The sequence below is a fragment of the Phyllostomus discolor genome, chromosome 6 (genome assembly GCF_004126475.2).
Source record: "Phyllostomus discolor isolate MPI-MPIP mPhyDis1 chromosome 6, mPhyDis1.pri.v3, whole genome shotgun sequence".
Lineage (NCBI taxonomy): Eukaryota > Metazoa > Chordata > Mammalia > Chiroptera > Phyllostomidae > Phyllostomus > Phyllostomus discolor.
In genome coordinates this window covers 155,180,535-155,204,779 of record NC_040908.2, presented here as the reverse complement: position 1 = coordinate 155,204,779, position 24,245 = coordinate 155,180,535, and the positions used below count along the sequence as shown (strand labels likewise).

General features: G+C 62.9%; 3 protein-coding genes across 5 annotated transcripts in view; 1 reads left to right on the top strand and 2 right to left on the bottom strand.

Annotated features, from left to right (window-relative positions):
* Positions 1 to 825: 825 nt before the first annotated feature.
* C6H11orf94 (chromosome 6 C11orf94 homolog) lies at positions 826 to 2,640 on the top strand. Of its 2 annotated transcripts, XM_028517756.2 has the most exons (3): positions 826 to 2,032; positions 2,188 to 2,261; positions 2,426 to 2,640. In XM_028517756.2, the coding sequence occupies exons 1-3, from the start codon at positions 1,953 to 1,955 to the stop codon at positions 2,545 to 2,547; spliced, it is 276 nt and encodes a 91-aa protein (XP_028373557.1). In that variant the 5' UTR covers positions 826 to 1,952; the 3' UTR covers positions 2,548 to 2,640. The 2 variants fall into 2 exon arrangements, with proteins under 2 accessions (XP_028373557.1, XP_035885194.1); XM_036029301.1 differs by having other exon boundaries at positions 828 to 2,261.
* Positions 2,641 to 2,654: 14 nt separating this feature from the next.
* MAPK8IP1 (mitogen-activated protein kinase 8 interacting protein 1) lies at positions 2,655 to 22,609 on the bottom strand. Of its 2 annotated transcripts, none has more exons than XM_028516457.2 (12): positions 22,310 to 22,609; positions 10,755 to 10,860; positions 8,489 to 8,779; positions 6,897 to 6,978; positions 5,856 to 6,674; positions 5,590 to 5,665; positions 4,820 to 4,992; positions 4,476 to 4,585; positions 4,248 to 4,364; positions 4,082 to 4,152; positions 3,835 to 3,933; positions 2,655 to 3,464 (listed from the first exon to the last, which is right to left on the bottom strand). In XM_028516457.2, exons 1-12 carry the CDS (start codon positions 22,408 to 22,410, stop codon positions 3,392 to 3,394), a joined length of 2,118 nt encoding a protein of 705 aa, XP_028372258.1. In that variant the 5' UTR covers positions 22,411 to 22,609; the 3' UTR covers positions 2,655 to 3,391. The 2 variants fall into 2 exon arrangements, with proteins under 2 accessions (XP_028372258.1, XP_028372259.1); XM_028516458.2 differs by lacking the exon at positions 22,310 to 22,609 and adding an exon at positions 12,007 to 12,442.
* Positions 19,625 to 24,245, bottom strand: part of CRY2 (cryptochrome circadian regulator 2) — a 38,371-nt gene continuing 33,750 nt past the window's right edge. The window contains exon 12 of the mRNA XM_036029299.1: positions 19,625 to 19,635. The gene's annotated coding sequence lies outside the window, so the exon portion shown is untranslated. The remainder of the gene's footprint in view (positions 19,636 to 24,245) is intronic.

Below are 24,245 nucleotides of genomic sequence, written 5' to 3'. Positions count from 1 at the left end.
TGCAGCACAAGGGCGCTCAGCTGGGCGCTCGCTCTGCGGCGGGCTCGGCGTCCTGTGCGTGCGTTCAGGAACGAGTGGAGCGAGGTCCTTGCGCCCAGCAGTCCGTTGGAGGAGACAGGCGCGTGAACGCATGCAGTGCACGGGGGGCTGCAGCGGGCAAAGTGTGTGCAGAAAGGCGTTTAGGCCTGGGGTGGGAGCGTGGGTGCGTTCCAGCTCAGGCTGACACCTGGGGAAGGCCCGCTGGCCAAGGAAGCCTCCATTCAAGCAGGTAAAACGTGGGTTCTCTGATGGCCAGACTGGGAGAGGAGGCCCAGTGGGCAGAAAACTGCACAGGTGGTGTCGGCGTCATGAAGCCAGCGCTGGGGCAGGAGGCAGCAGAGGGCGGGAGCGGGATGAGGCTGGGGGGGAAGGTCAGGGCCAAAGCCAACAGGCCGTCTCATACCAGGCGAGAAGCTGGGACCCACCTGTGGGAGGCAGTGGGGCAGGGGCCTGGGGCAGGGTGGACTGACTGATGGGCAGTGCCATTCTGGCAGAGACCTAACATGATGAATGAAGCAGAATTGAGGCCTTGGCAGGGGGCTCCAGAGGTTGAGGAGTAGCCAGACAGGCCTTCGGACTGGCTGTGGATAGACAGGAAAAGGTGGCACCTTGGAGGGGTGGAGGACAAGGGCTTTTGGAGTTAGAGCACCCAGAACTCATGGTTCCCAACAGGGGTGGACTGTGGTGGGGGCCAGATACAGAGGCAGGAGACGTGTTCAGGACACAGAAGGGGAGGCAGGCGGTCAGTGACGAGTCAACGCGTGGGCCCAAAAACAGATGCAGCACCGCGCAGTCTCAAGTGGCTGCTCAGGACCGGGAGCCGGGGCTGGGGACGAGGGACATCCCTCTCTGCGCTCGGGCTCCTGGGCAGCTGAAAGAGGAGTGTGGAGCTGTCTTAGGAGGAACTTGTGCAGACCCTGAGCTCAGCCCTCAGGTGCGGATCCCACAGGTACGGGTGGGGGGCCCAGGGTTAATTTTTAAAGCCTCGGTCCAGGGGTTGTGCAGTGAGCCAGGTCAGCCCGCATTAGTGGGCTGGCCAGCAACCAAAGAAACGGCCCCGCAGCTTTGCCTGGGGTCTGCAGAGAGACCCCAGTACACTGTCACCATGCATTCATTCACTGACCAAGTATTTACTGAGCACCCGCCAGGTGTCGCGTGCTGGGGACCCTGTAGTTCCGGCCCCCCAGAAGCTTGTGCTCTGATCCCGGACCAGCTCCCAGGCATTGCCCCCTAACCTGAAGTCCCTCTGCCCAGCCCCGGAGGCCCTGCCACTAGGCTGTTCTGAGTTGTTGGGGGGAGGCTGAGTGGGAAGTCCCCCAGTACCGCCCCCCCCCCCCCCCAGGGGAATCTCTGAGCTGGCCGAGGCTGAGCACCCGCTCTGTGATTTGTTGCCAGGGCCTTCCTGGGACGACCGAGCTGCTGGAGGGATGTGACGGTGGCGGTAGCAGGAGGCAGGGAGGAGGCTGGGTGGGAATCCGTGGGGCTCTGGGTGATGAGGATGCAGGGACTGTGATCTCTGCTGAGGGCCTGCAGTGTGCCAGACCTTGGGGACATCACGTATGGACCTTACATCACAGGTGAGCAAACCGAGGCCCAGAGATGGACGTGTCCACCTAGCGAGGTCCGGATCTGAGCGGAGAGCCAGCCCTGGCGCTCTGCGTCCCAACCCTTGGGCAGTGGCACTAGAACAAGATGCAGTTTGGACTCGCTGCCCTACACGGGCACTCGGTCAGACAGGAAATGAAGTGAAGCTCAGCGTGGTGGGGTGGGGGGGTCTGGTCTCCTCAGCAGCTGGTGCTGACCCTGAGCCCTGGAACTACTGTGCTTTGTGAGGTGGCCCAGGGAGTCGGCAGGGGTTCCGTCCTGCTGGGGGAGGGGCCTGCAGAGGCCGCAGCCAGGGACCTGAGTAGGAGATGGCTCTGCACCCCAGGGCCAGGCTGAGCCTCCTCCTGTGCCTTGTCCTGGCAACAGCATTCCTCGCCCTGCCGCCGAGGTAACTCCCAGGAGCAACAGGGCTTGCCCTGGAAGGTGGTGGAGGGGCACTGCCATGAGGAAAGGCTGGTGTGAGCATCCTGGGCTGTCCCCTGCTTCAGAGGGAGCGATAGTGGTCTTCAGGGCCAGCACTGAGCACCCCAACATCTCCCACAGACCTCAGCGATCAGTGTCCGAGGACTCCGAAGCCCCCCTGGAGCTCCCACAGCCGCTGTCTGGCCTGCTGGACGGTAGTGTCTCCTCCCTCCCCTCCCTCGCCCCCACGTGCCCTAGGGAGGGCACCCGGGTGCAGCCTCAGGGCCTTCTTGTCCCGAACGGCATCTGTTCAGGGAGGACTGCAGCAGATCCCAAGCCAGATTCTCCCTGCCAAACACACCCTCTTCTCTCTCCCCAGACTATGGGATCCGACCCAAGCACCCCTTGTCGAGAGGGCCTCGGCCCCTCCTCTCCCAGGCCCAGCAGCGCAAGCGGGAGGACCCAGACATGGCCGACTATTACTACGACACGCGCCTGTGACAGGAACCCCTTATAAAACTATTCTGTGCAGCAAAGCCTGGGGCTGTCTGAGGATGGAAATGAGCTGGCCGCGGGCAGGGTCCAGGTAGATACACCACTGCAATCCAGACAGGAAATGGCACTTTAATAGTTGTGGCCAGGGTAACAGGACCAGGATGGGGCTAGAGCCGAAGCAGCCGAGGGGCCGGGCTGGCCCGGGCCAGTCGGGATGCCCCCTTTTCCTGCCGGAGTGGGGCCCCACTGTGCGCGCTCGCCTTCCTTGAGGGGCCCGCACCTGCCAGGGGCCAGCATGCCGGTGAGGTTGGTGGTGGAGCCATCCAGAGGCCACTCGAGTGACAGCTGGGAACAGGGACCACACCGCCACCTACTGCCGTTTCCTTACTGGAAAGTCCTCGGGAGGGGGCTGGGCTCGGCCTGAGCTCAGGGCCTTTGCTCTGGGCTGGGAGCCGAGGGCAGGGTGGGCACTCTCAGGTGGCAGGGGCTTCCTCACGGCAGAAGCCGATGGCCAGGGAGCCCGAGGCCCCGGCAGGGGAAGGGAGCCCCAGAATAGGACAGAACCCAATGCTCCTGCGACGGGCCCCTTTCCCGCCAGCGGCCGGACCTGCCCTGCCCACAGTTCCCGGGCAGCCCGCTCCGTCCTCCGTAGATGAATCTAATATTACAATAAACTGCATTTGCCTCTCCCCACAACCCCCACCCTCCCACCCCTGGCCAACAGCCTCCACTTCCCCGTCCTCCAGTGGCGGCGGGTGCCCTTCCTCAGGCCGTGCCACGTCCTGTCGGCAGCCAGCTGTGCTGGCGCTGGCCTGAAGGCCCAGGGGGTGCGGAGGGCAGGGCAGCGCTGCTACTCCAGGTAGATATCTTCCGTGGGGCAGGTGTACTCCACAAACTGCTTGTAGAACTGCTGGAATGCTCTCCTAGGGGCGGGCAGACACACACGCTGACTGGGGTGGGGGACTGGGAGCTTAACTGGAGTTTTCAAACTGGAGCCTCGGGGTCCCTGGGGGGTGGGGCTCCAGACCCCGAGCTGCAGTGGCTCAGCTCCATCCTCCACAAACTGTTTCCCGAGTGAGACTGCAGTTCGAGAAAGGGCCTGACACCACAGTGCATGGCAGCTGCTCCTCCAGCCCAGCCGCTGCATAGGGGCCTAGAGGTGGCGTGGAGAGCCAGGGAGGACGGAAGCCTCTGAGCTTGGGGACTGACGCTGAGCTTGGGGACTGTGCTTGGGGGCCGGGGGCTGGGGCTGGCGGGTGCGCCTGGCGCTCAGTGGGACACACGCATACGTACCCCACAGATTCCGCCAAGGCTTTGGTGGATTCTTCGGACACAAAGACGTGGCAGGCAAACCGGTGGTCGGCGGGGTGCTTAGTGATGAACCCAAAGTACCTGTGGGAGGACCACAGTCCATCTGGGGGTGGGATGGGTCTCAGACCCCTCTAGGTACATGCATGCGCCCTGCCCCCCACTGCCTGCCCAGCCAGGATGGCTGCACCCTGCCCCGCCCACACCTCAACCTCTGCTCCGGCCCACTTACTTGTTGTTCTTCGGATGGTATCCGCAGAAAGAGATGTTTTTTAACTGGAAAAAGTGGCTACATTTATTCCCCTACAGGAGGAAGAGAGGAAGGTGGTCATTGGCCTGCAGGGGGCAGAGGAGGGAGATTAGGTGGGAGAGCCCAGGGTGGGGGCCAGGGCGCTCACCTGGGCCTTCTGGGAGTCATCGGCCTTGACGCCTATCTTCACGCCCCTCACGCTGATCTCTAGGACGCAGCTGGAAGGTGGGTTAAAGTGCACGGTGAGCCGGCGGGTGGTGGCGATCTGTGGGTGAGGGACAGGAACATCAGGTGCGGCGGGGCGCCCCTCTCCCGGGAGAGGCCGGGGACCGGGCTGGGGCTCGTCCCCCACTGCAGGGGAGCGGGAAGCAGGTACCTTTTGCATAGCGGCACAGAGGACATCATTGCCTTTGTGGTAGGGAACCTGGACTGAGCCCAGGAACTTCACGCGGAACTGGTCCACCCAGTCGCTGTTTTTGGTCAGGGCTGGAAAGCAAGCGGGAGGTGAAGAGAGGCAGAACCGGCAGAGGATGCCACCACCCACGAATGCCCCAGGCTGGCTGGGCCTCGTGGCGACCAATGGTGAAGCTGACCCAAAGCCACCAGGGCGTGGCCCCCTCCCTGGGTAGCTGCAGTCAGGAGCACCGGTTCACCGGCAGCAAGCTGGAGCAGAGAGGACGCGGAGCCTGGTGGCACCAGGCAGCGGGAAAGGAGAGCTACCTGCCATGTGTTCAGGCTCCTTGGTGACCTCGATGGCGTAGTAGGCAGGAAAGACGCCTCGGGCCCCGGTGCGCATGTTGTAGGCCTCGTACCAGTAGTCCTCGGCCTGCAGCTCCACCAGCAGGGGGTCGTCCACTTCCAGCTCGAGTTCGTCTTCATGCCGAGGCACAAACCTGTCCCCAGGAGGGCGTGTGAGGGCTCCAGCACAGGGCCTCTCCAGTCAGGCCGTCGGTCTACCCCATGCCCTGCTCCGGGAGCCGTGCCAGCACCGGCGTGTTAGCTCAATAAGCATTTGAAAAGTGTTAGGCGGGCCTGTCGAAGCCAGCTCCCAGGGCAGACCGAAGTCAGTCAGGTACGCCTCTGCCACGGAGCAACTCGCAGGCCGACGCAGGAGGCCACCAGAGCCACTAACACAAGGGGGAGAGGTGGTGGGAAGCAGGCACTTCCATGTGAGGGGAGCGAGGGTGTGGGTTTGGTGCGGGGTCAGGTGTCCTGTCTGCTGGGCGCCCTTCTAGGTTCTGGTCCCTGCCAGCTCCGGCCGGCTGGGGTGCTCACCCCTGTGTGCTGGCGGCACAGCAAAGGCTGCAGCGCACTGGACCCTCCCCTCCGCCCCTACTCCGTGTTTGAGAGGGCCGGCACCGCCCCCTGGGGCGGAGTGGAGGACGAGTCACGTGCCAGCAGTGGCGATGGATTTAGGCCACCCAGGGACGACAGAGGCAGGGCAGGGTGTCCCAGGCCGCTGCCTAGCCGGCTGGCTCGGGCACTCTTACCTGAATATGGCCCGGTGGGTCTGCTCCTGCTCCTCCCCGTTGATGACACAGGAGAAGAGCCCGAAGGACTCTGCACCTACGAGTGAAGGGGACTGGCTGCAGGAGGGAGGTCCCACTTCCGGTCCAGGTGGGAGGGGCCGCGGGGGGGGTGTCACTCAAAGTCCTGGACTAGATGTCTCGGACCAGATGGGTCTGGGGCCTCCTCCCGGGAACGCCCTCGCGCCAGCTCTTCCCACCCGGGCCCCACGGCTCCGCTGCAGACTCACTGGAGGAGCGAGAGCGGCCACTCATGAAGACGTTCAGGAACTTCTTGGAGAAGTGGACGTCGGGCTCGTCGGGCGTGGAGTCCTCCGAGAGGCAGGCAGAGGGCCGCGGCCGGGGCGCCTCCTCGTATTCTTCCCCGATGGCCGACTCGTAGGGCGAGGAGGCAGAGGCGCAGTTGTCATAGACGGTGGCCGAGTCGCTCTCGTCACTGTAGTCTCCGAAGCACGGCCGCAGGCTCACCAGCTCCAGCTGTGCGTGCTCGTCCACCACCAGCGTGTACTTGACCGAGTCATAGGACAGCGCGCTGGTGTCCGAGCTCAGCGAGGCCCGCGGAGGCGGCGGCGGCGGCGGCTCCCCTAGGCTGCCCCGCCACCCTCCGCCCGGCGGCCCGGCCCGCTCCGGGGAGGACAGGCAGTCGAAGCCCTCGTCCTCCTCACTGATGGAGGGGTGCGGCCGGCCTGCCGAGGAGGGGTAGGCGGCAGGGTCTGGATCGGAGCTGACCGACATCCGGCTCTCGGCTGGTGGCAAGAAGGCGGAGGCGGGCTCCCCGGGGTCTGGGGGCCTCTGCACCGGCGTCAGGTAGATCTCCTCGGTGGCCTCCAGCCGCACGTCCGCCTGGTAGTGGATGCGGTCTCGATGCGAGTGGCCCCGGCCACCAGGTGGGGCAGCCTGAGGGCCGCCGGGAGGAGCCATCTGGGTGGCAGCGCTGCGGCGGCAAGGGCTCTCCGTGGAGGTGCCTCGGTCCGTGGTGGGGGCAGGGCTGCTCTGCGGCGGCAGCTCATCGCTCAGGCAGATGTGTTCATGTGGAGGCGTCTGCTCCCCTGGAGAGCGGGCAGGTCGGTGCTGCAGGCAGGTGCCCCCACCCTTGACCCCCAGGCCACTGCCCCCTCCACTCAGCCATAGGCCCTGGTGGCTCTGGGGCCTCCTGGCTCCTGCCATAGTCACCTCAGGTGGGCTTACTCGCAAGCTGGAGGCTACTGGGCTGGCTCTCTGCAGTGGGACTGGGCCGGGAGGGTGGGAGTCTGGAAACGGTGCTGACTTACCTGTCTTCAGGGGTGAGGACGATCGAGACACCCGGTCCTGCCAACTGTGCTTCTTGCCCAGAGAATTATTGTTCAGCGTGTCCTGTGCAAAGAACAAAAGGCTCTTGTGACAGAGTTGGTCAACAGTGCCCGGCACAGGGAGGCCCTGGCCCTGCCCCCATCAGGCCGTCCTTAGGACATTTGCTGCGCCCTGCCCCCCACTTCTTGTCCAGGGCTCACCCTGGACCCCCTCTGGGGCAGGCAGGATGGGTGACAGGTCCCAGCCCTCCCGACCAGGCCTCCTGGCTCTAGCCAGCCCTTTCCCCTAGCTCAGGGAGGCTGGCCAAGCCGTAGGGATGTGGTCTTGTCAGCCTCCACAAGGGTGGCAATGGCCAGTGTGTGTCGTGGTGCGTGGGGAAGGAGGTGGGGGGAGAAGCAGGAGCCAATGGGGCTGGAGCTGGACCCCCAGACCCAGGCACTGAGAGTAACATGAAGACGCTCCCTTCTAGCCCAAGTCCCCTGAAGCTCAGGAAGCTTCAGGGCAGGGGCAGGGGCAGGGGCAGTCCGCGGAACGAGAAAAAGGCACAGGAAGGGTCTCCCAGCAGCCAGCCTGGGGACTGGGATGAATCATCCAAATGATGAATCCATAAGACCGTTCAGTCACGCCCGGGGAGTACGTGACTGGGGAATGACAGACGTGGTCGCTAGAGGCCCTTCTTGCTGGACCCCCTGGACTGCCCCTGCCACGTCCTCAGTCCCGTGGGCCCCTCTCCACGCTGCCCAGTAAAAGGCTCCCTACACACAGCTTGGGCCCCACTCCCTGGGAACACCCTCAGGGGCCCTCACATTCATGAATCTGGGTGCCAAAATCGACCCCTGAGGATCCTGGGAAAGGAACTAATCCCTTCCCAGCGGCCCCTGCACCCTCCACCAACAGCGCGGCCTCCCTGGGCCCCTCTGCACCTCTCCTGACTGGGTTTGGAAGACAAAGGGCCACAGCCACTCTCCCCCACCCTATTCAACCCTCCTTGGCATCCAGCCACCCAGCCAGGGGGCCCCAGGCCCCCAACTCAGCCAAACGGCTCCACCTCCCATTTCTCTTGCCTGCCTCCTGGGAATTCCCAGCTGCCCACATTTCAAATCGGCTGCTGCCTCTGAGCTCCCCATCCCCAACTTTTCACAACTTCCCACGGCCTCCCACCACACCGACCCCTTCCGATGAAGCCCTTTCTCCAGGCCTTGCTTCTTGTTCACCTCACCAGGAACCCCACACCCTAAAAAAGGAAACCCTTCCACAGCCGGCCGGTCTGAAGCTCCGAACCCTTGCAACCCCTCAAAACCCTGTTCTCTCAATACCCGACTTCTCTTCGCGCAGATCCCTCCGCTGTCCCTCTGGGCCCCTCCCCTTACGACCCATCCCACCCCCCCCCCAGACCCCCCCCCCCCCCCAGGGACCTCCCCTTTGGGAAGCCTCGGGGCCGTCTCAGCAGGCCAGCTACTTCTCCCAGTGCCAGACCCGCAAGTTCGCCCACGGTACACCCTGCGCTGTCACCTCCTCGGCCCAGGCCCAGGGTGCCACCCTTCAGCCCCGCCCCACACCGCTAGTGCCTTACCTGAGACCGTGGCACCTGCGGGAAGAGGTTGAGCGTGGTGGGCCGCTTGGGCCGGTACGTGTCCCCGCCGCCCTGGCCCTGGCCACGAAGCGCCGGCTCCTGGCGAGCCCCGGCCTCCGGCGGTCCTGCTCCTGGTCGCCGCGCCGCTCGCTCCTCCTCGTCGTCCTCCTCGTCGTCCTCAGCACCGGGAGTGTCCCCCGCTGCGTCGATCAGGTCCATCTGCAGCATCTCAGCCTGCAGCCGACTCCCGGCGCAGCCGCCGCCCCCAGCCAGGAGCCCTGCACGCGGGGGCTGCGGGGCGCGGACAGACCGGAGTCAGGGGGCGGGGCCACGCGGAGGCTGGGGCAGGACCAAGGCCGCCAGGCACCGCCCCCAGCGCACCGCCCCCAGCCCAGGCGAATCCATTCCGCAGCCGCAAAGGGGTGGGGAGAGAGAAGCGGGACAGGGACCATCTCCTGCGAGAATGCGCGATGCAGCCCTCCCCACTCCAGTCGGTGCCTCGGGCAGACCACACCTCTTCCCTCCTCAGTTCCCCGCTTCCTGACTCTTTGCACCCTCCCGTTCCCTTGACAACAGCTTGAACAGTCCACACCCCTCCCCTTCTCACGGTCCTTCGCTTTCTGACTCTGTGCACCTCCCGTTTCCTTGGCAACGGCGGGTGACCTCACTGGGGGGTTGTAAGCGGAGCCCAGAGTGAGGTCATTGCTGTTGCCATGGGGACAGAGGGTCGCCAAGGTGCTCGCGCCCCACAGGGGATGGGGTGGGGGTTAGTATCAGAAAAGGGCAGTGAGGGAAATTGGGAAAACGGGCAGTCCAGGCGAGGGATTGCGGGTGGGCCGCAGCTCGGGCAGGAGGACCTGAGCTCTGGCCGGAAGAGGGATGCTGAAGAAGAGGGGCAGGTGGGGCACCTGTGCAGGCAGTGGCACCCCCCACCTCCCACCCACAGGCCTTGGCCCCCCCCCAACCTGAGCCCCACCCCCCCAGGCCAGCCTAACCTTGAGAGTTCTCAGCCCTGCTCTAGCTCCAGCCAGCCACGGCCTCCCTGGCACCTCGGACAGATCTGACCCCTGAGCTCCCTCACCGGTTAGCTGAGGTTAGGACTCATTGGCCAGAGTGAGTGACACCCCCTGGAGCTTGCTTAAGGCCCCACAAAGTACATAACACCCCGGGGCCTCAGGGTCCTAGCTGGTGGCAAGACCACCCTCTTCAAGGCTCTGCCTGCGCTTGCTGGGGGGGAGGACAGTGGGGGAAGAGGAACAGGTATATGACGTCAGAGAAGCTATGTCCCGGCCCTGGGACCATTCCCCAAGTCCTCTGCTTCCATCCCTTCCTAGCCTGGCCAGAGGGTGGAAGGTTGGGGTACAAGGAGCTGGAGCGTTATCCTCCCCCCAACCAGTCCTCGGTTTCTTGCCTGGCAGAGCTCATAGCATATTTGGGGGCAACAGGAGACCATAACACAGAGACAGGTAGTGTGCACCCCAACTCACTCCTTTGCTAACCACCCTCCTCACACCACATCTACTTCGGCCAGCCACCCTCCTGAGGGCCGAGAAGCTCTGGGCTCTGCACCCTAGCCCCTTGCTTTGACTGCCACTTCCTGACTCCTTTTTACTCTTCTGAAGAGACACAAGGGATCTCTCTCTGCCCCATGCTCCCTAGATGCTGAGGACCTCCTGGCAGGATTTGGAACTTTCTGGACTAGAGAAAGCCATTTGTCCTATGAGAAAGCCATGGGGTCAAAAGCAGCAGCAGGGCTGGGTTAACCCTCCAAAGGGGACTTTAGGCCTGTGGGTCAGGGAGGGTCTGTGAGGCCCAGTGGCGTGGCTTGGTGCAGCGGCCGCAGAGGGAGTGCCTCCTGTCCGCGCTCCTGCCCCAGAGCACTGCAGATGCCCCAGACTCCGCCCGCTCTGCCCCAGCTTCTCTGCCAAGGCCACTCCCTGAAGGACTTAGGGGAGTCCCCAGCCTTCCCTTCGCTAATGCCCTAACTGCTACTGTCCAGGACCTGAAGACCGCCTGCCCTCTCTCTTCCTGTGGGCAGTTGAAGGAGCTGCCTCCTGCCTTAACTCAGGGCAAAAAAAAAAGGAAAAAAAAAAAACTGATTGAGGCCCAAGGTGTGCCAAGAGCCGTACTGGACGTTTCCTGCGCGCTGCTTCATTTAAGGAGGGCGCTGTACAGACCCTGAGCCGCCTGCGTGGATCGGGAGGGTGCCCTCAACCCTGTCCCTGCCCATCCTGCACCCCCTCAGGCTCTGGGAGCCCACCCTTACCCGTAAGGACAGGGTGTCTTTGCACTGCAGGCTGATGCCACACTCATCGGTGATCTCTGAGAGGTCTTCATCCTCAAACTCCTCCAGGCTGATGTCATGGGTGAGCCTGGTGGGGACAGGAAGCTGCAGTTACAACACAGGGGGACACTGCTCAGCCCACTGCTGTCTCCCTGATACATCTTCCAGGAGGCAGCCCCTCGAAGGCAGACCACAGCCCCCAGAGGGGGTCCCCCCCCAGAGGACGGGACTTGGAGTCCGCCTGTGCCAGTGCACGGGGTATCTAACAAGCAGGGAAAGTTTGGGGCTCATGCCAAAAGGCAGTCCTCCTGGGGGGGGCAGTGGAAGGGGACGCTCCCCGTCACTCCCGCTCCCCCCTGTTGTCCTCCTTGTTGCCAAACAAGAGGCAGTGCCTGGAAGGCCCAGCTGGTCAGAGCCTCAGCTCTGCCAGAGAAAGGCCTCCCAGGGTCAAGGCAGGTGCCAAGGCCAGTTCGCCCATGGAGAATGAGAAGACTCCCCAGGACGCCTGGATCGGGGGGGAAGGGGGGGGCTCCCTGTCCAATCCCTGCAGCAACAAACCCAAGGCGCTGAGAGGCCACTCCCCAGCCCCAGAGACGTGCTCGTCCCCCCAGCCCAGGAAGCCCCTAGCTGCTTGAGCCACAGAGCAATGAGGGGCACCTGGGGTCAGTGCGGGTGGTCACAGCCCACTCCAGCACAGACCAGGCCCCCACTCTGTGCTCTTGGTCTCATCTCTCCAACCACAGGGCTGCCTTGCCGGATAGGGACCCTGGACAGCAGGCTGCACAGATGGGGCCCAGGAAGGCCCTGGTGGGGGCTGGAGGAGCTGGGAACTCAGGAGGCAGACCAGAGCAGCTCAGTGCCAGAGTGCTGACTGGCTGTACGGGGGTAGGGGGGGCCCTCCCCGCAGGCCGGCCCTGAGCCCCGGCCCCACTGTGGCGCCTGCCCTCCCCCAGCCCTAGGCTCCACCTGGTTTGGTGCGCGTGGGACATTTGGGAGAATTCTGTGGGGGAAGTTGGGGACAGCCCTGAGCCTTTTCCCATGATACCAAGAGATTGAGGCTTAGCGCAAGAGAGACCCACAGTCCAAGGTCACCCAGGAGAGGTGGCAGCCCAGCCCCCAGGGGAGCCCAGGAGGCCCACACCCTCCGCTCCTACCTCAGTCAGACTCAGAGAGCAGGAGCTCCATGGAGCTGCCCCCAAGCTTCCCACTTCCCCACCAGCCCCCGCACCCCTACCAGCGCTCCCACTGATCCTCCAACCAGCTGTCATTGTCTGGGCTTGAATCCATCTTCAGGACGAGCTGCATGGAGAGCCCTGCCCGGCCGGGGGGCTTCCGGGCCCCAGGGCCGCCCGCTCATGCCCAGAAGGGTGGGGGGGCCAGGGCTCAAGGCAGGGCTGGGGCCACAGGCCTCCGCCGCCTGGGCCTGCCTTTCTGCGTCCTGTCTGCTGCAGAAGCCTGGGGAGCTCATTAAAAATACATGGGCCGGGAGACGAGGCAGCGGCTGCCTGCCGACCCAGGCCCCAGCCCCAGCTCCTCCTGGCCCAGCCCTCAGCTGCAGGCAGCCTCCTCCCCCGGCCCGTTGCGCTGATGCCGCTGTCACTGCCACCTCCCCGGTGGGATCAGGTTACTGCAATCAATGCTACCAGCTCCACCTGCCCTTCCAATGCCCCTGTCGGGGGCTGGGGCAGCCCCCCCTCCTTGGCCCAGGCTTGTAAGCAGATAGCAGAAATCTGGGCTGTTTTCCCCCAAAAGCCAGCCCTTGATCTGCTTTAAAGGGCCAGCACCACAGTCAGGGTGCCTGATGACCAGATGGGGGTGGGGGTGGAAGCTCTGGAATTCTCCATGAATGGACGGCCCACAGCTACACGCTCAGCCCCACACTTCACGAGGGAGGCTTCTGTGGGCCCAGGCAGTGCGCAGTCGGAGCTGTGGGGTGGGTCTGGGCTGCTCCACTGCCCACCTGGTGCAGGACAGAACCTCGGCCCCTCCCTAGGGCTCCATCCGTCAGCACCCAGGAAGGGTCTGCGGGCACAGGGGGCCCCACAGCCAGGGAAGGGCACCTGGACCCTCATCGCAGGTCTGGGTGGCCTAGAAGCCAATGAGCTGCCTGTGACACAGGCAGGAGCTGGAAGGGCCCTGGAGGAAGGGCAGGGAGGGACTCTCAGCAGAGCAAGGGGGTGGATTGGCAGCTCGCCCTTTCAGGCCCTTTTGGACCTGGAGCCCAAGGGCGGGGAAGGTGTGGTGTGGAAGCAGGGTGGGCTGGGGAGGGCGGCCCAGCCCAGCAGCCAGGGCGGCCCTGTCCCTGCTCCGTCTGGCCAGCACAGTGTGGCATCTCTGGCCCCGGGACAAGAACCGAGCGGCTGGCACTAAGTTAATGATGAACACACACTGGCTGGCTGGGCAGTCACCGAGAAGGCGTCCCTAGGTCCCAGCCACAGGACCACTGGGCGTCTGGCCCAGAGGTGCCTTCAGGTGCTCCCTGCTCTGCTGGCGACCCCACACACAACTGCCCTCTCTCACTGCCCAGCCCTGGTCCAGCTCCTGCCTCTGCAGCCCTCCCCCGCCCCGGCCTGCCTGCCTCAGTCTCCCTGTGCCTGCACCACTGCGCCCCACCAACCACTGCCAGGCAAAGCTGCCTGAAAGACCACCCCTCTGCCCCTGCTCAGGGGTCCCTGCTGGCAGCCAACTGCTTGGCCTGGCATCCGGGGTCTCCAGCTCCCCCTGTCTCCCGTTTGTGCCTCCCCAAGGTCTAACCCACAGCTTGGGTGGAGCCTGTGGCAGGCTCTCACCTGTGCTTGCTGGGAAAAGGCTCAGTTAAGCCTGCTTCTCAGAAAGCCCCCCTCCCCACACCCTGTGCCAGTGCCCTCCAGCCCATGTCACCAGTCCCCTGCCATCCTGCTGCGCATGGTAGGTTGGCGTCTGCGTGGGCGCAAGGTGGTGTGGTGGAGCAGATGGGACCGGGGCTCCATCAGACACCCTGACCCAGTACCCAGCAGGTGGTGGACACAGGTCCCTTCCCTCCCAGCAGTGGTCTGGGCTGCACCCCCCGCCCCTGGCAGCAGAGCCGGTGAGGCCGTCCTGCACACGCTAGGTGCTCAGCACGAGTCTGCCAGAGGTTTGTCAGTGGCAGCGGCAGGGTGCTTCCCAACTGCACCCCCTCGGTATCGCTGAGGTTCCAACCTCCGGGGAGGCAGGTCTGGGGGCGCAGGGGCTGCTGCTTCATCCTTTACAGATGAGGGGGCTGCGGTTCCCTGCGCAGTAGGGGACAGGGCATTGGGCGGAGGCTCAAAAGCCTGTACTTGACCCCCAGCTCCAGCGGGGTGGGTAAGGGAGCTCCTTATCTTTCCTTCTTTCTCCAGAGCGAGGCCGCGCGGTGCAACGGTCACATCGCCGGGCCTGAGGGCCAGGGGCCCGACCTCGAAGCCCCACCCCGCAGCTCCCCCGTGCTCAGCACAACCTCGGCAGAGGGGTCACTTGCTCGTTTTTCCAGATGAGACACTACAGCTCAGACGGAAGGTGTCAGAGGTCGCCGGTTCCCCACATTAAATGGAAGCCCCCCACCCTGCCCCCACCTCACAGAGCGGAGTGTTTGGGAGTTCTCGACCAAGGATCGGGGATGGAGCCCCATTTGCAAGCCACCCCTCTGCCCCCCATCCCTACTCCAGCCGTCCCCTGCCCCGTTCCCCTGCTTCTCCAGGCACCGGGTCATCCACAGGGACCTTTTCTCTGTATTTGTATTGCTGACCCTATTAGATGTCCCTACCCCCCTCAGGCCGTCACCACACAGTTGTCTGTGTGTTGTGCAGACATGTGCTTTCACTAAACCCTTCCCCTTCTTTCACCCAGGCCCCCCACCGCACCAACAGCTGTCAGTGTGCTCCACGGGCCCACACCTCTGTTCCCATTTTGTTTGTCAGTTTATCTTGTTCATTAGATTCCACGAGTAAGTGAAATCCTATGGCAACTGCCTTTCTGTGACTGGCTTACTTCACTTACCCAGAAGACCCTTTGTGGAGGGAAAGTTAAACAAGCCCTGGGCTCCTCCGGGCTCATGGAAGGCAGCTATGGGCAGGGAGCGGAGGAGGGAGGAGAGGAAGGGAAGGAGGGAAGTTCCCTCGCCATCCCGCCACCCGCCTTCCCCTGACCCCTGAACTGACTCCCGGGACCCTCCGCGGGCCTCCTTCCCCGGCCCCTAGATCCGTCAGCACCCCCCATCCGGGAGACCACACCATCGATCAGCCCTGCAGCCCATTCGGGTGGGATGTCCCCGAGGTCTCACACGTATTCACATCTGGCGGCTCTGTGTCCTGAGCGCGGTCTCTCGAGACTGCCCTGACTTTTGGAGTCTACCTTTGCATCCTAGGCTCCCTCTTCATGCATTAACCTTCTTGCCCCCTAGTCCAGGGCCCCGTCCTTCCTCCTGGCCCGGCCGGGCCCTCGCTGCATTCTGCACCGTCCCTGACCTCAGCCACCCAATGTGGACACACGGCCTTTTGTGTCTGGATGTTTGTTCCGGGGCCTCGTCCGCAGTCTTACCACCCCGTTACTCTCCCTCCACCCACAGCAGCCCTTGCCCTTTCTGACTTGCTGTCTCAGCCCAGCAGTGGGCCAGGCAGAGCTGTGTGCACAGTGAGGGTGGAGAGGTGCAATGCCGAGGCCCTGGCCAAGCAAGGCTGAATCTGAGCTAGGCATCTGATTGTCCAGAGGCCACTCTTGTCTTCCCGTGCCCGGCTCTCCCGGAGTGACGCGGGGATGCCAGCCAAGTGACCTGGGGTCCTGGCCACGGTGCCCCACAGGCCCTCTCATGACAGAGAGCATCAGCGGTCTGAGGGTCCAGCCTCTCTTTGCCTCCTGGGTGGTTCTCAGGACGCCTGTGGAGCAGCCGCTCACCTCTGGGCAGGTTCCTTGTCCCTCTGGCCCCCTACAGGCCACTCATCCTCCCCTGGGCAACCGGAACCAACATCCGAGAGGCATATCTGGTGCAGGCACCCCTCACCAGCTAAGGATCCTTGAACAGCTTCCCCTGGCCGGTAGGGAAAGTGGTGGGAATTCTACCTGTGACCAGAAGGCTCAGCGGGGCCTCCTCCACCCACCAGTAGTGGTTCCCCCTCCTCCCACCACACCCCAGTCTCCACCCCCACACTCTCAGACCCCTGCCCCGACTCCTGCCCCACCGGCTCTCTCAGCAAAGTCTTCTCTGACCGCCCTGACCAGGCCAGACAACCCTGCTGCTGGCCCACTCGGTCTCCCTGGCTGGGGACTCCAGATCCCTGTAACTTTGCCTTTGGGCCCCACGCACCCCGGTGGGCTCCCCTTTGAGGTGGCTGATCCACAGGGTGGGATCCCGTCTCTCTGGCGGAACCCTGGGTGGGGCCTGACAGGCGCTCAGTAACTGCTGTGGACCGGGTGGGGCACCAAGGTCCCCAGGTCTTGCCAGATTCGCCTCCTGAAAATGTCCAAGTCCGTGCGCCTCCTAATCCAACTTCCCGTGTGCCCCCTACACCAGAGTCTGGGGGAGGGCGTGCGGGCCTCTGGGAAGGCGGGGCTGGCTGAGGGCGTGGGGTGGGCTCAGGTCAGCCCTGGCTCATTCCTCTGGTCTGGACCCCCTTTCCCAACTGTGTCCACACCGGGGTCATCTCCAGGGGAAAACTGAACCCAACCCCCAGAGACAAAACCCCAGGGACAGCCCTGCTGGGGTCACCTCGGGCAGGAGCCGTTTGAACTCCTCGGCGCCCACACGCAGCAAGCTCGCTGGGGTCTGGGGGTCGGACTTTTGGGAAACTACCCTGAGGAGACAGTCTCAGAGGTGGGAGACCGTGTGCACAGGACCAGACTCCTCGCACCAGCAAACCACTGAAACCGACCCAAGAGCCCTCACCGGGGCAGTTAAACCGCGGCCGCCCAGTGCGCGGGGCGGCGCGCAGCCCGGTGGGTGGGCGCCGTGAAGTCTGCACGTCAACGTGGAAAATGGCAGCTAAGACGGTGAGCGAAAGGCCCGATGTAACCGTCTAGTTTCACGTCATGGATCACACACAGGGGGGACCACTACCTCGGACACGGCTGGGGGGCTCTTCTCCTCTGTGTTCCCTGAGGGCGCCCCACTCACCCTGGCACGGACTCACCCCCCCCCCCCCCCCATCTAATCCCAGCACAGGGCCCCAGACCCTGCACACCGCAGGCACCACATAAATGCCCCGAGAAGGAAGTCCCGGTTGCCCGCGGCCCTGGGAGCTGTGCGGCAGCGCCACGTGCACCCCTAGGGCCAGGAGGAGGCAAGGTCAGCGGCCGATGCTCCCAGAGACTTTCTGAATGAACACCGGAGTTGGCGCTGCAGAATGCGTAAGCACCCCTAGCGGGGATGCTGCAGTGACCCAATTTGTGGAGTCCGCTGGGGCCCTAAGCGTCATTGGCCTGGTCCCAGCAATCCAGAGACCAACTCTGAGGCTCTGACATCAAAGAACCAGGCTGGAAATCCTGCCTCAGCCACGCCTGGGCCGCGTGAGGCCCGTTAGCAGTCCCCACACTGGGGGTTGGCAGGACCCGGACTGGGGTGCTGCCCAGCACCGGGCAGGGTGGGGGGGGGCAGGGTGGGGAGGCTCCTCCAGCAGCAACAGCCTTCCCACCCCTCCCTCCACCTAGACATGCTGGTCAGTCCAGGCCCTGCCCTTCACTCACTGGGCTGGCTGCCGCCTGGGGTGGCCCTGTTCTCTCTGAGGCATCAGCAGCTCAGATGCGTGAGCTCTCTCTCTCTCTCTCCCCCGCCCCTCCCTCCCCTTTAAGTGGAGACTCCCAGAGTGTTTGGGCCCAGCTCCATCCTCTGGATGCCCAGCCCCAAAACCCACCGCCTACTTGCACCCTCCAGCTGGGCACCCAGCGACCACCAACCTCAAATCCAGCAGGTCCACGAATTTCACCTCCCCGCTCCTCAAACCGCTCCCATTGGGCACTACACCCCCAAGGGGCCCAGAGTCCTCCTGGACTCCTGCCTCTCTACTCCTTACCCCAGACCCCTCGCCACCAGTGCATCTTCCTCACCTCCTCTCCCATCCTCCCCCACCTGCAGGACGGCCCCGTGGTCTCCCTCCCTCCACATCCGCTCTCTACCGGGCAGCCAGGGTGATCCTCCCAAGACATCGACTGATGTGGTCGCTCCCTGCCTCAACCCCTGCCGTCCCCACCATGTTATCAGTGGACAGTCCAGGGTGCCGACGTGGCCTTCGCATCGTGTGTTTCCCGCTCTCCACACTTGTGCCAGCTGGGCGGCAGACACCCTGCCTGCTCCCTCTCGTCCTGGGCCCTCCTCCCATGCTGCCCCTCTGCATCATTCCTTCTTTTGGGTGATGATCACACCCACCAGGCCTGACCTGAGAGGACCCTTTCCTGACCCGCTGACCCCCAGACCTCTGACCTTCATCACCCATACCTACCAGCCTAGTAAGGCCTGGTCTGTCTGCCTGCCCCCACCACGTGCATGACAGCCAGGCCCATGTCCGCCTCTGGGGAGCCTGGCAAAGGGCAAATAGTTGTGGAGTGAACGAAGGACCAGCCAGTGTGTCCCCTTGGGGAGAAATAAGTAAGGAGGTCCCTGAACCTCTCTGCAGCTTCTCTCTCATCCCTAAGGCGGTGTGACAGGGCAAAAATGTCATCATCCAAGCGGTCACGAGGCCAGGATTCTGCCCCAGCTCTGCCACTAACTTGCTGTGTGTTCTCGAGGAAGCCGCTCAGCTGGTGTTTCCTCCGGGGTAAAAGGGGAGCAGGTTGGTTGGGGATTGGGGTGATTTCAGGTGTCTTTCACCCACGCCCCCAGGGCAGGCTGCTCACTTTACCCCCTGAGCACCTCAGTCCCTCCACACCGAATGTCCCACTGTCCCTCTCCCTCCTCCCACCCACGCAGCTGGACATATCCATTGCGCCCGTTTCTGAACTCTCTCACAGTCTTGTTTACACAGGCACACGTGGGGACGCGGCGGGTCCGCTCGCTCGCAGACCACCGCAGCGAAGTGAGTGTCGCAGCGAAGCACACCGCCAATTTTTTGGCTTCCTAGTGCACATGAAAATCATGCTTACCCTATGCTGTGGTCTGCTGAGTTTGCAACAGCATTGTGTCTAAAAAACCCCATGTGCGTAACCTAATTTAGAAATACTTTATTGCTAAAAAATGCTCACCATCCTCCCAAGCTTTCAGTGGGTCATAATCCTTTAGCTGCTGGAGGGTCTTACCTTCAATTTGAAAAAAAAAAAAAAAAAAAAGAGCTTTCTGCAAAACGCAATAATACGCAATATGCCTGTAATGAACATGTATTCCTTTCACATTAAATTTAAAACATTATTTTGCAAGTTACAGAAGTCACCTGTGTCTGCTATAAACATAAGAAGTCGAATAATACAGCAGTGCACACAGTAAGTGCAAGTTCCTCCCCTGCAACGTGTTTAGAGCAATTACTAGCAAGTGGTTGGAGAATTTCTATACTTAGAAAAAAAACCCACCTTGGCTGGTGTGGCTCAGTGGATTGAGCACCAGCCTGCAAACCAAAGGGTCGCAGGTTCAACTCCCAGTCAGGGCACATGCCTGGGTTTCGGGCCAGGTCCCCAGTAGGGGGCATGTGAGAGGCAACCACACATTGATGTTTCTCTCCCTCTCTTTCTCCCTCCCTTCCTCTCTCTCTGGAAATAAATACATAAAATCTTTCCCCAAAAGTCCACACATTTATTTAAACCAACTACCAACAAACAAACGCTCCCCACCCTTCCAGGGCCACAGCAGGCTGAGCCCCTCCACCAACTCCCCTCCAGTATTCCGGGACGCTCTCTTGTCAGGGTGGCCTCCAATCAGACGGCCTGGGTTCAAACCCCAGCTCTGCCACTCACCTCGCCCCTGCATGCCTCAGGCTCTTCATCTGCAAAATGGGGACAATAATAACGCTCCACGTTTACAGTTCTGGTGGGAACGCCCTTGCGCATCACGTGCTCAGAATGGCACCAGGCAAAGTGGGCACCTCGCGGTGCCCTGCTCACCGCCGTCGCTGTCTGATGACGCGCACTGTTATTTCCTGTCCTCCGGCAGGGACGCACCCAAAGTCATCCTTCACTAAGGTACAAACCAGCAAGGCATTACTGAGCACCTACTCTGTGCTGGGCGTCGGGCAAACCCGAGTTTAGGCACTGAGTCTGTGTGCCTCTGGAAGTTGATGGCGGTGCTGGGGGTGCACGGGCACACACACCAGTGACACCAGCAGCAGCCACTACAGCCCCGCACAGATGCAGCTCTCCACAGTCCTCGAAAGACTCAGCACGTGCTGTCTCATCCAAGTCTTGGGACCGCCTTGCGTGGAAACCAAAGCCAGCATCATGGAGACAAAACAGAGGCTCAGGGGGTTAGTGCCCAGCCTCAGGGCACACAGCTGAGAAGACTAAGCAAGGACTCAAACCCCGGCCAGGTGGATCCGAGACCTCGCCAAAGATCCACTAGGGAAGCAGTAACCATCCAGGGTTAAATGGAGCCAGGCTACGGGATCTGAGAGGCTGGCCAAGGGAAAGGGCAGCGGGGCTGCCGGAGCCCACGGGGCAGGCTATGTGGTGCGGAGGCGCTGCTGTGATTATTCGCACAAGCCAGCCTTGTCTCCACAGCCGGGCCGTGGTGTGCTGGAGGACCGGCCCACGTCCTGACCTTTCTATGCCGCCACCCTTGCCCAGCTGGCCCGGGGCTGGGCACACTCCTGCCTGGCACCAACCTGGTCAGCTCCTCTCACTAAATCATCCATGATAACCTGCCCCCGGGGGAGGGAAGGTGGGAGAGCAATGTCACCGAGGGGTCAGGAGGCAGCTGAGGGGGGGCAAAGCCGTCCACCGGGTCAGAGACAGGGCCTGGATGTAGAGCAAAGTGAACACGCAGACCTGGGTTCCAGTTCGGCCCTCGAAGTCCTTGGGCCAGCCTCCCTGCCTCCTCGAGGCTCAGCCTCCTCATGTATGAAACGGGCAGACCGACCCCCACGCCCTGGGTGCTTACGAGGCCTAAAGGAGCCAACGCTGGAAACAGGCTTCGAGCAGGAAGGAGCTAGATAAGTGCCTGTTAGCGCAGAGGGAGGAATGACACTGGGTAAGGACCGACGTGATACACATCAAGGAATCGATATTAACCAGCTCACCTACCAGATGAGGCTCAGTGCGGACAAAAACCCGCTCGGGTCTTGCAGCTGGAACGCAGTAGAGTAGGATTTGAACCCAGGTCTCTCTAAGCCCATTGTTCTTCCCCTGCAGCGGGGCCTCCAGGCAGGAAGGCAGCGTCTGCCCTGAGGCAGCGTGTGTCTGCCAGGTGCAGTCAGTGTCAGGACTGAGCCTGGCTCCTCTGAGGCACTCATCACAAAAGCCCCAGCCCGGGGGCCTTCAGGCTCGGCCTCTTCCATCTGGTCCCCTCCCACTGGTCTTCCCAGCTCAGCTCAGCTCAGGGCCTCAGGGAGGTTTCTAGTCCTGATGATGCCATTAGAAATCCACAGGGGTCCCTGCCCACCTGAGCGCCAGGGAACCCGCAACCCCTTGGTCAGAGGAGGGGCTGGCGCCAGAGCCCAGCTGGGGCCTGGCTGGGGGACCCCAGAGAGGGGAAGGAGCCAGCTCATTAGAAGGAGAAACAATGGGGTATGTCTAGGCCTGTTTCTCTTAAACTCTGGAGGAGTGACACCTCCTCTCCCTCCTCTCTCTCCTCTCCAAACCCGCCCAGAATCATGGAGACAGCACATCAACCCTTCCCACATGACACCCACCGTCCACTTCTCTGCAATCCACCTCTCAACTGCCCGACGCCAGAGAGGGGACAGGGAGAGGGCTGAAGGGGAGCTCAGGTCAGGGTCCTGGGTGCTCATTCCAGCAAGGACTCCCCCTTCCCCAGAGTTCCTGGCTGTTCCTGGACCATCCAATCCAGACTCCCCCTCCCACAGCTGGGCCTAGGATGCCTGGGCTGAGACTGAGCTTCTGCACCTGCACACACCTGACAGGGTCAGGGCTTGTCCAAATCCACAGAGGGTCCTGGCATGCCAGGCCTGGGAGTGAGGCACCTCTGGCCGGGCAGGGCTGGGGGAGGGCCCACGACTCCCTCCTTCCTGCACCAAGGTTGTCCGTCGCCCTAAGAAACTGGGACTCACGGGACGTCCCAGCCTGCTCCCATCTTTATGGGAGCCTTCAGACTGGGCACAGGCGAGCCTGCCTGCCTCCTCTGGGATCTCATACCAGATCCCAGGCCACAAAGTCGAGGAGAAGGCAGCCCCTGCGCCCCTCCTCCAATTTCAGCTCAGAATCTCCTAGCCTAGGACGTGGAATGGCGGAGGGAGCTGGCTGCACCATGGATACGCCGCGGGTATCAGTCTGGACTTGCGGCTGAGGGGGACTCTGGGGCTCTGTCCAGGGAAGAGACGCCAACCCCGGCCGCCCTCTCCTTCCGGAGGTCTGGTGTGTGTGTGCTGGGGGCGGAGCGGGTGGGGTGAGGGGTGAGCCGGGGCAGATCGGTCCGGGCTGAAGGGCGGGGCGTGGAGGCCCGGGATTCTCACCTGAAATTGGGCGGCGACGCGATGTGGAGCCCCAGGAACGGGGAGGCGGCAGGCGGGGACGCGGCCCCCCCGCCCAGGCCGCCGCTCTCTCGCTCCGCCATTCTCCGGCACAGCCCTGGCCATCCGGGCGGAGCGCAGCGCGGAGGCGGCGGCGGAGGCGGCGGAGGCGGTGGAAGGGACGGAGGAGGGGGCGCGGCGAGAGGCCGCCGCGGGCTGGACCTGCGCGGCGGGCGCACCTGCGCAGGGCAGGGCGCGGCTCCCGACAGCACACGGTTCTGTGGACCAGCGCGAGCGCCACCGCGCGCGTCCCCGGGCCGTGGCTGGGGTCTCCTGTGCCCCGCCCCGCCCCGCCCCTGGGCCCGCTAGCCCCGCCCGCCCGCGGGCGCTCTCCGAGGTGCTGAAGTCACGGCCCCTTGGCCCCCGGCTTGGCCCAGGCCCACCCTAAATTCCACACTGACTCCTGTAGCCCCGCCCCTCCCGCAAAGCCTCCCCCGACAACCCCGTGTCCTTGCATGTTCTGCCAGTCGGAGAGCGAGGGCCTAGCACCCAGGTATCAGGTAACTGATTGCAGGACCCTGGTCCCCAGGGCCCAATCAGACCCCGGCAGCAGACAAAGGCGGCAGACCAGAAAGAAGGGTAGTGGAAGAAGATGTAGACAGGTGAGGAAGTGTCCGGGATGGACTCCTAGAGCAGATAGGTTGGAGTCGGGTGGTGTGATTCCTGTGACACCTGTCACAGGCTGGCTCCCTAAGGGATGTGGCCTCGCCTTAGCGACTTAGTCCTGAGGTTTGCTTTAAATGGGGAAAATGGTCCCTCCCAGGGTGGCTGTGAGGATGAAACGTAATACAAATGTGTTGTCACAGAGGGTGAGAAGAGCCCGCTCCTCCTGGGGCCCAGGTCTCAGCCCACCCTGTGCCCTCACCTTGAGGGGAACCCTCCTAAGGACTCCCCCTAGGGGGTCTTCTCTCTGAAGATTGACCCAAGCCCTATTTCAGCCCCAAACAGCTCCTCATGGTGAGCTGAACCCTTCCTTCCTCGTGGCTTCTCTTGGCTTTTCCTTTTTCGTGCCAGACCTTTCCCAATTTGTTCACTTTCCCACTTCGCATCCCCACTGCACTTTCTGCAGAGCACCCCTCTTTCGCACCCACAGACACCCCCTAGCTGGCTTCTCACATTCTACGGCTTGGGACCTTTCCTTCCACCCCTACAGGCACCTTCTTGGGATTCTTGTGGTGGTTTTGCTGCTCTCTCCAGCACCTCTCTCCCTGTTAGGATCAGGCTGTGCTTTCTCCTTGTCTCCTCTGCCCTGGGAGGACCAGTCCGAGAGTTCTTTCACAGAGCATGGACTGATGGGCGTGCTGGCTGCTGGCCAAGGCCAGGGCACCAGCCTTGGTGGATCACAGAGCCTCTCATCAAACCTCACTGGCTTCTCTGGCCACCTGAGGGGACCGCTCAGGCCCTGTCCTTCACCTCTCCTGAAGAAGGGGTGTTTCACAGCGTGCGGGGCCCTATTTGCAAAGCTGGACCGCCAACTGGTTAGCCGCCCCCTTTTCCTTCAATGGAACATCTGGAAAGGAGCTGCAGGCAGCAGGCCTGCAGCAAATACGCCCAGCTCCAGCCCTGAGAACAAACATCCCAACACCTGCAGCCAAAGGCCTTGCTCTCCCTGCCCTGGGCCACCCGAATGGCCACTTCACCCTTCCTGCTACTGTGGTGCAGGCTCTGTTCACTACTCCCAGCCAGTCACCACCTACTGCCACGGGGCCTGGCTTTTTCTTCCAGGAAAGTGGTCCTGCCATCGAAGCTAGCTGTTCCTTAGAATGGGCGCTTGTCCGTCTTCCAGGGCCTTTTGCCCAGGAACAAAGGTATCCCTTTGCTCTCAGCCCCTGAGGCCAAGCCAGAGCCATATTAGCCAGAAGCCAGGAGAAGAAAGAGA

Excerpts from the sequence above, each read along its gene's own strand:
- MAPK8IP1 (XM_028516457.2), bottom strand. The coding sequence starts at position 22,410 with ATGGCGGAGCGAGAGAGCGGCGGCCTGGGCGGGGGGGCCGCGTCCCCG. Across the intron at positions 4,365-4,475 it reads TCTGTGCCGCTATGCAAAAG|ATCGCCACCACCCGCCGGCT; the intron begins GTACCTGCTTCC and ends CCTCACCCACAG. Across the intron at positions 3,465-3,834 it reads GCCTTGGCGGAATCTGTGGG|GAGAGCATTCCAGCAGTTCT; the intron begins GTACGTATGCGT and ends GCCCGCCCCTAG.
- C6H11orf94 (XM_036029301.1), top strand. The coding sequence starts at position 2,087 with ATGAGGAAAGGCTGGTGTGAGCATCCTGGGCTGTCCCCTGCTTCAGAG. Across the intron at positions 2,262-2,425 it reads GCTGTCTGGCCTGCTGGACG|ACTATGGGATCCGACCCAAG; the intron begins GTAGTGTCTCCT and ends CTCTCTCCCCAG.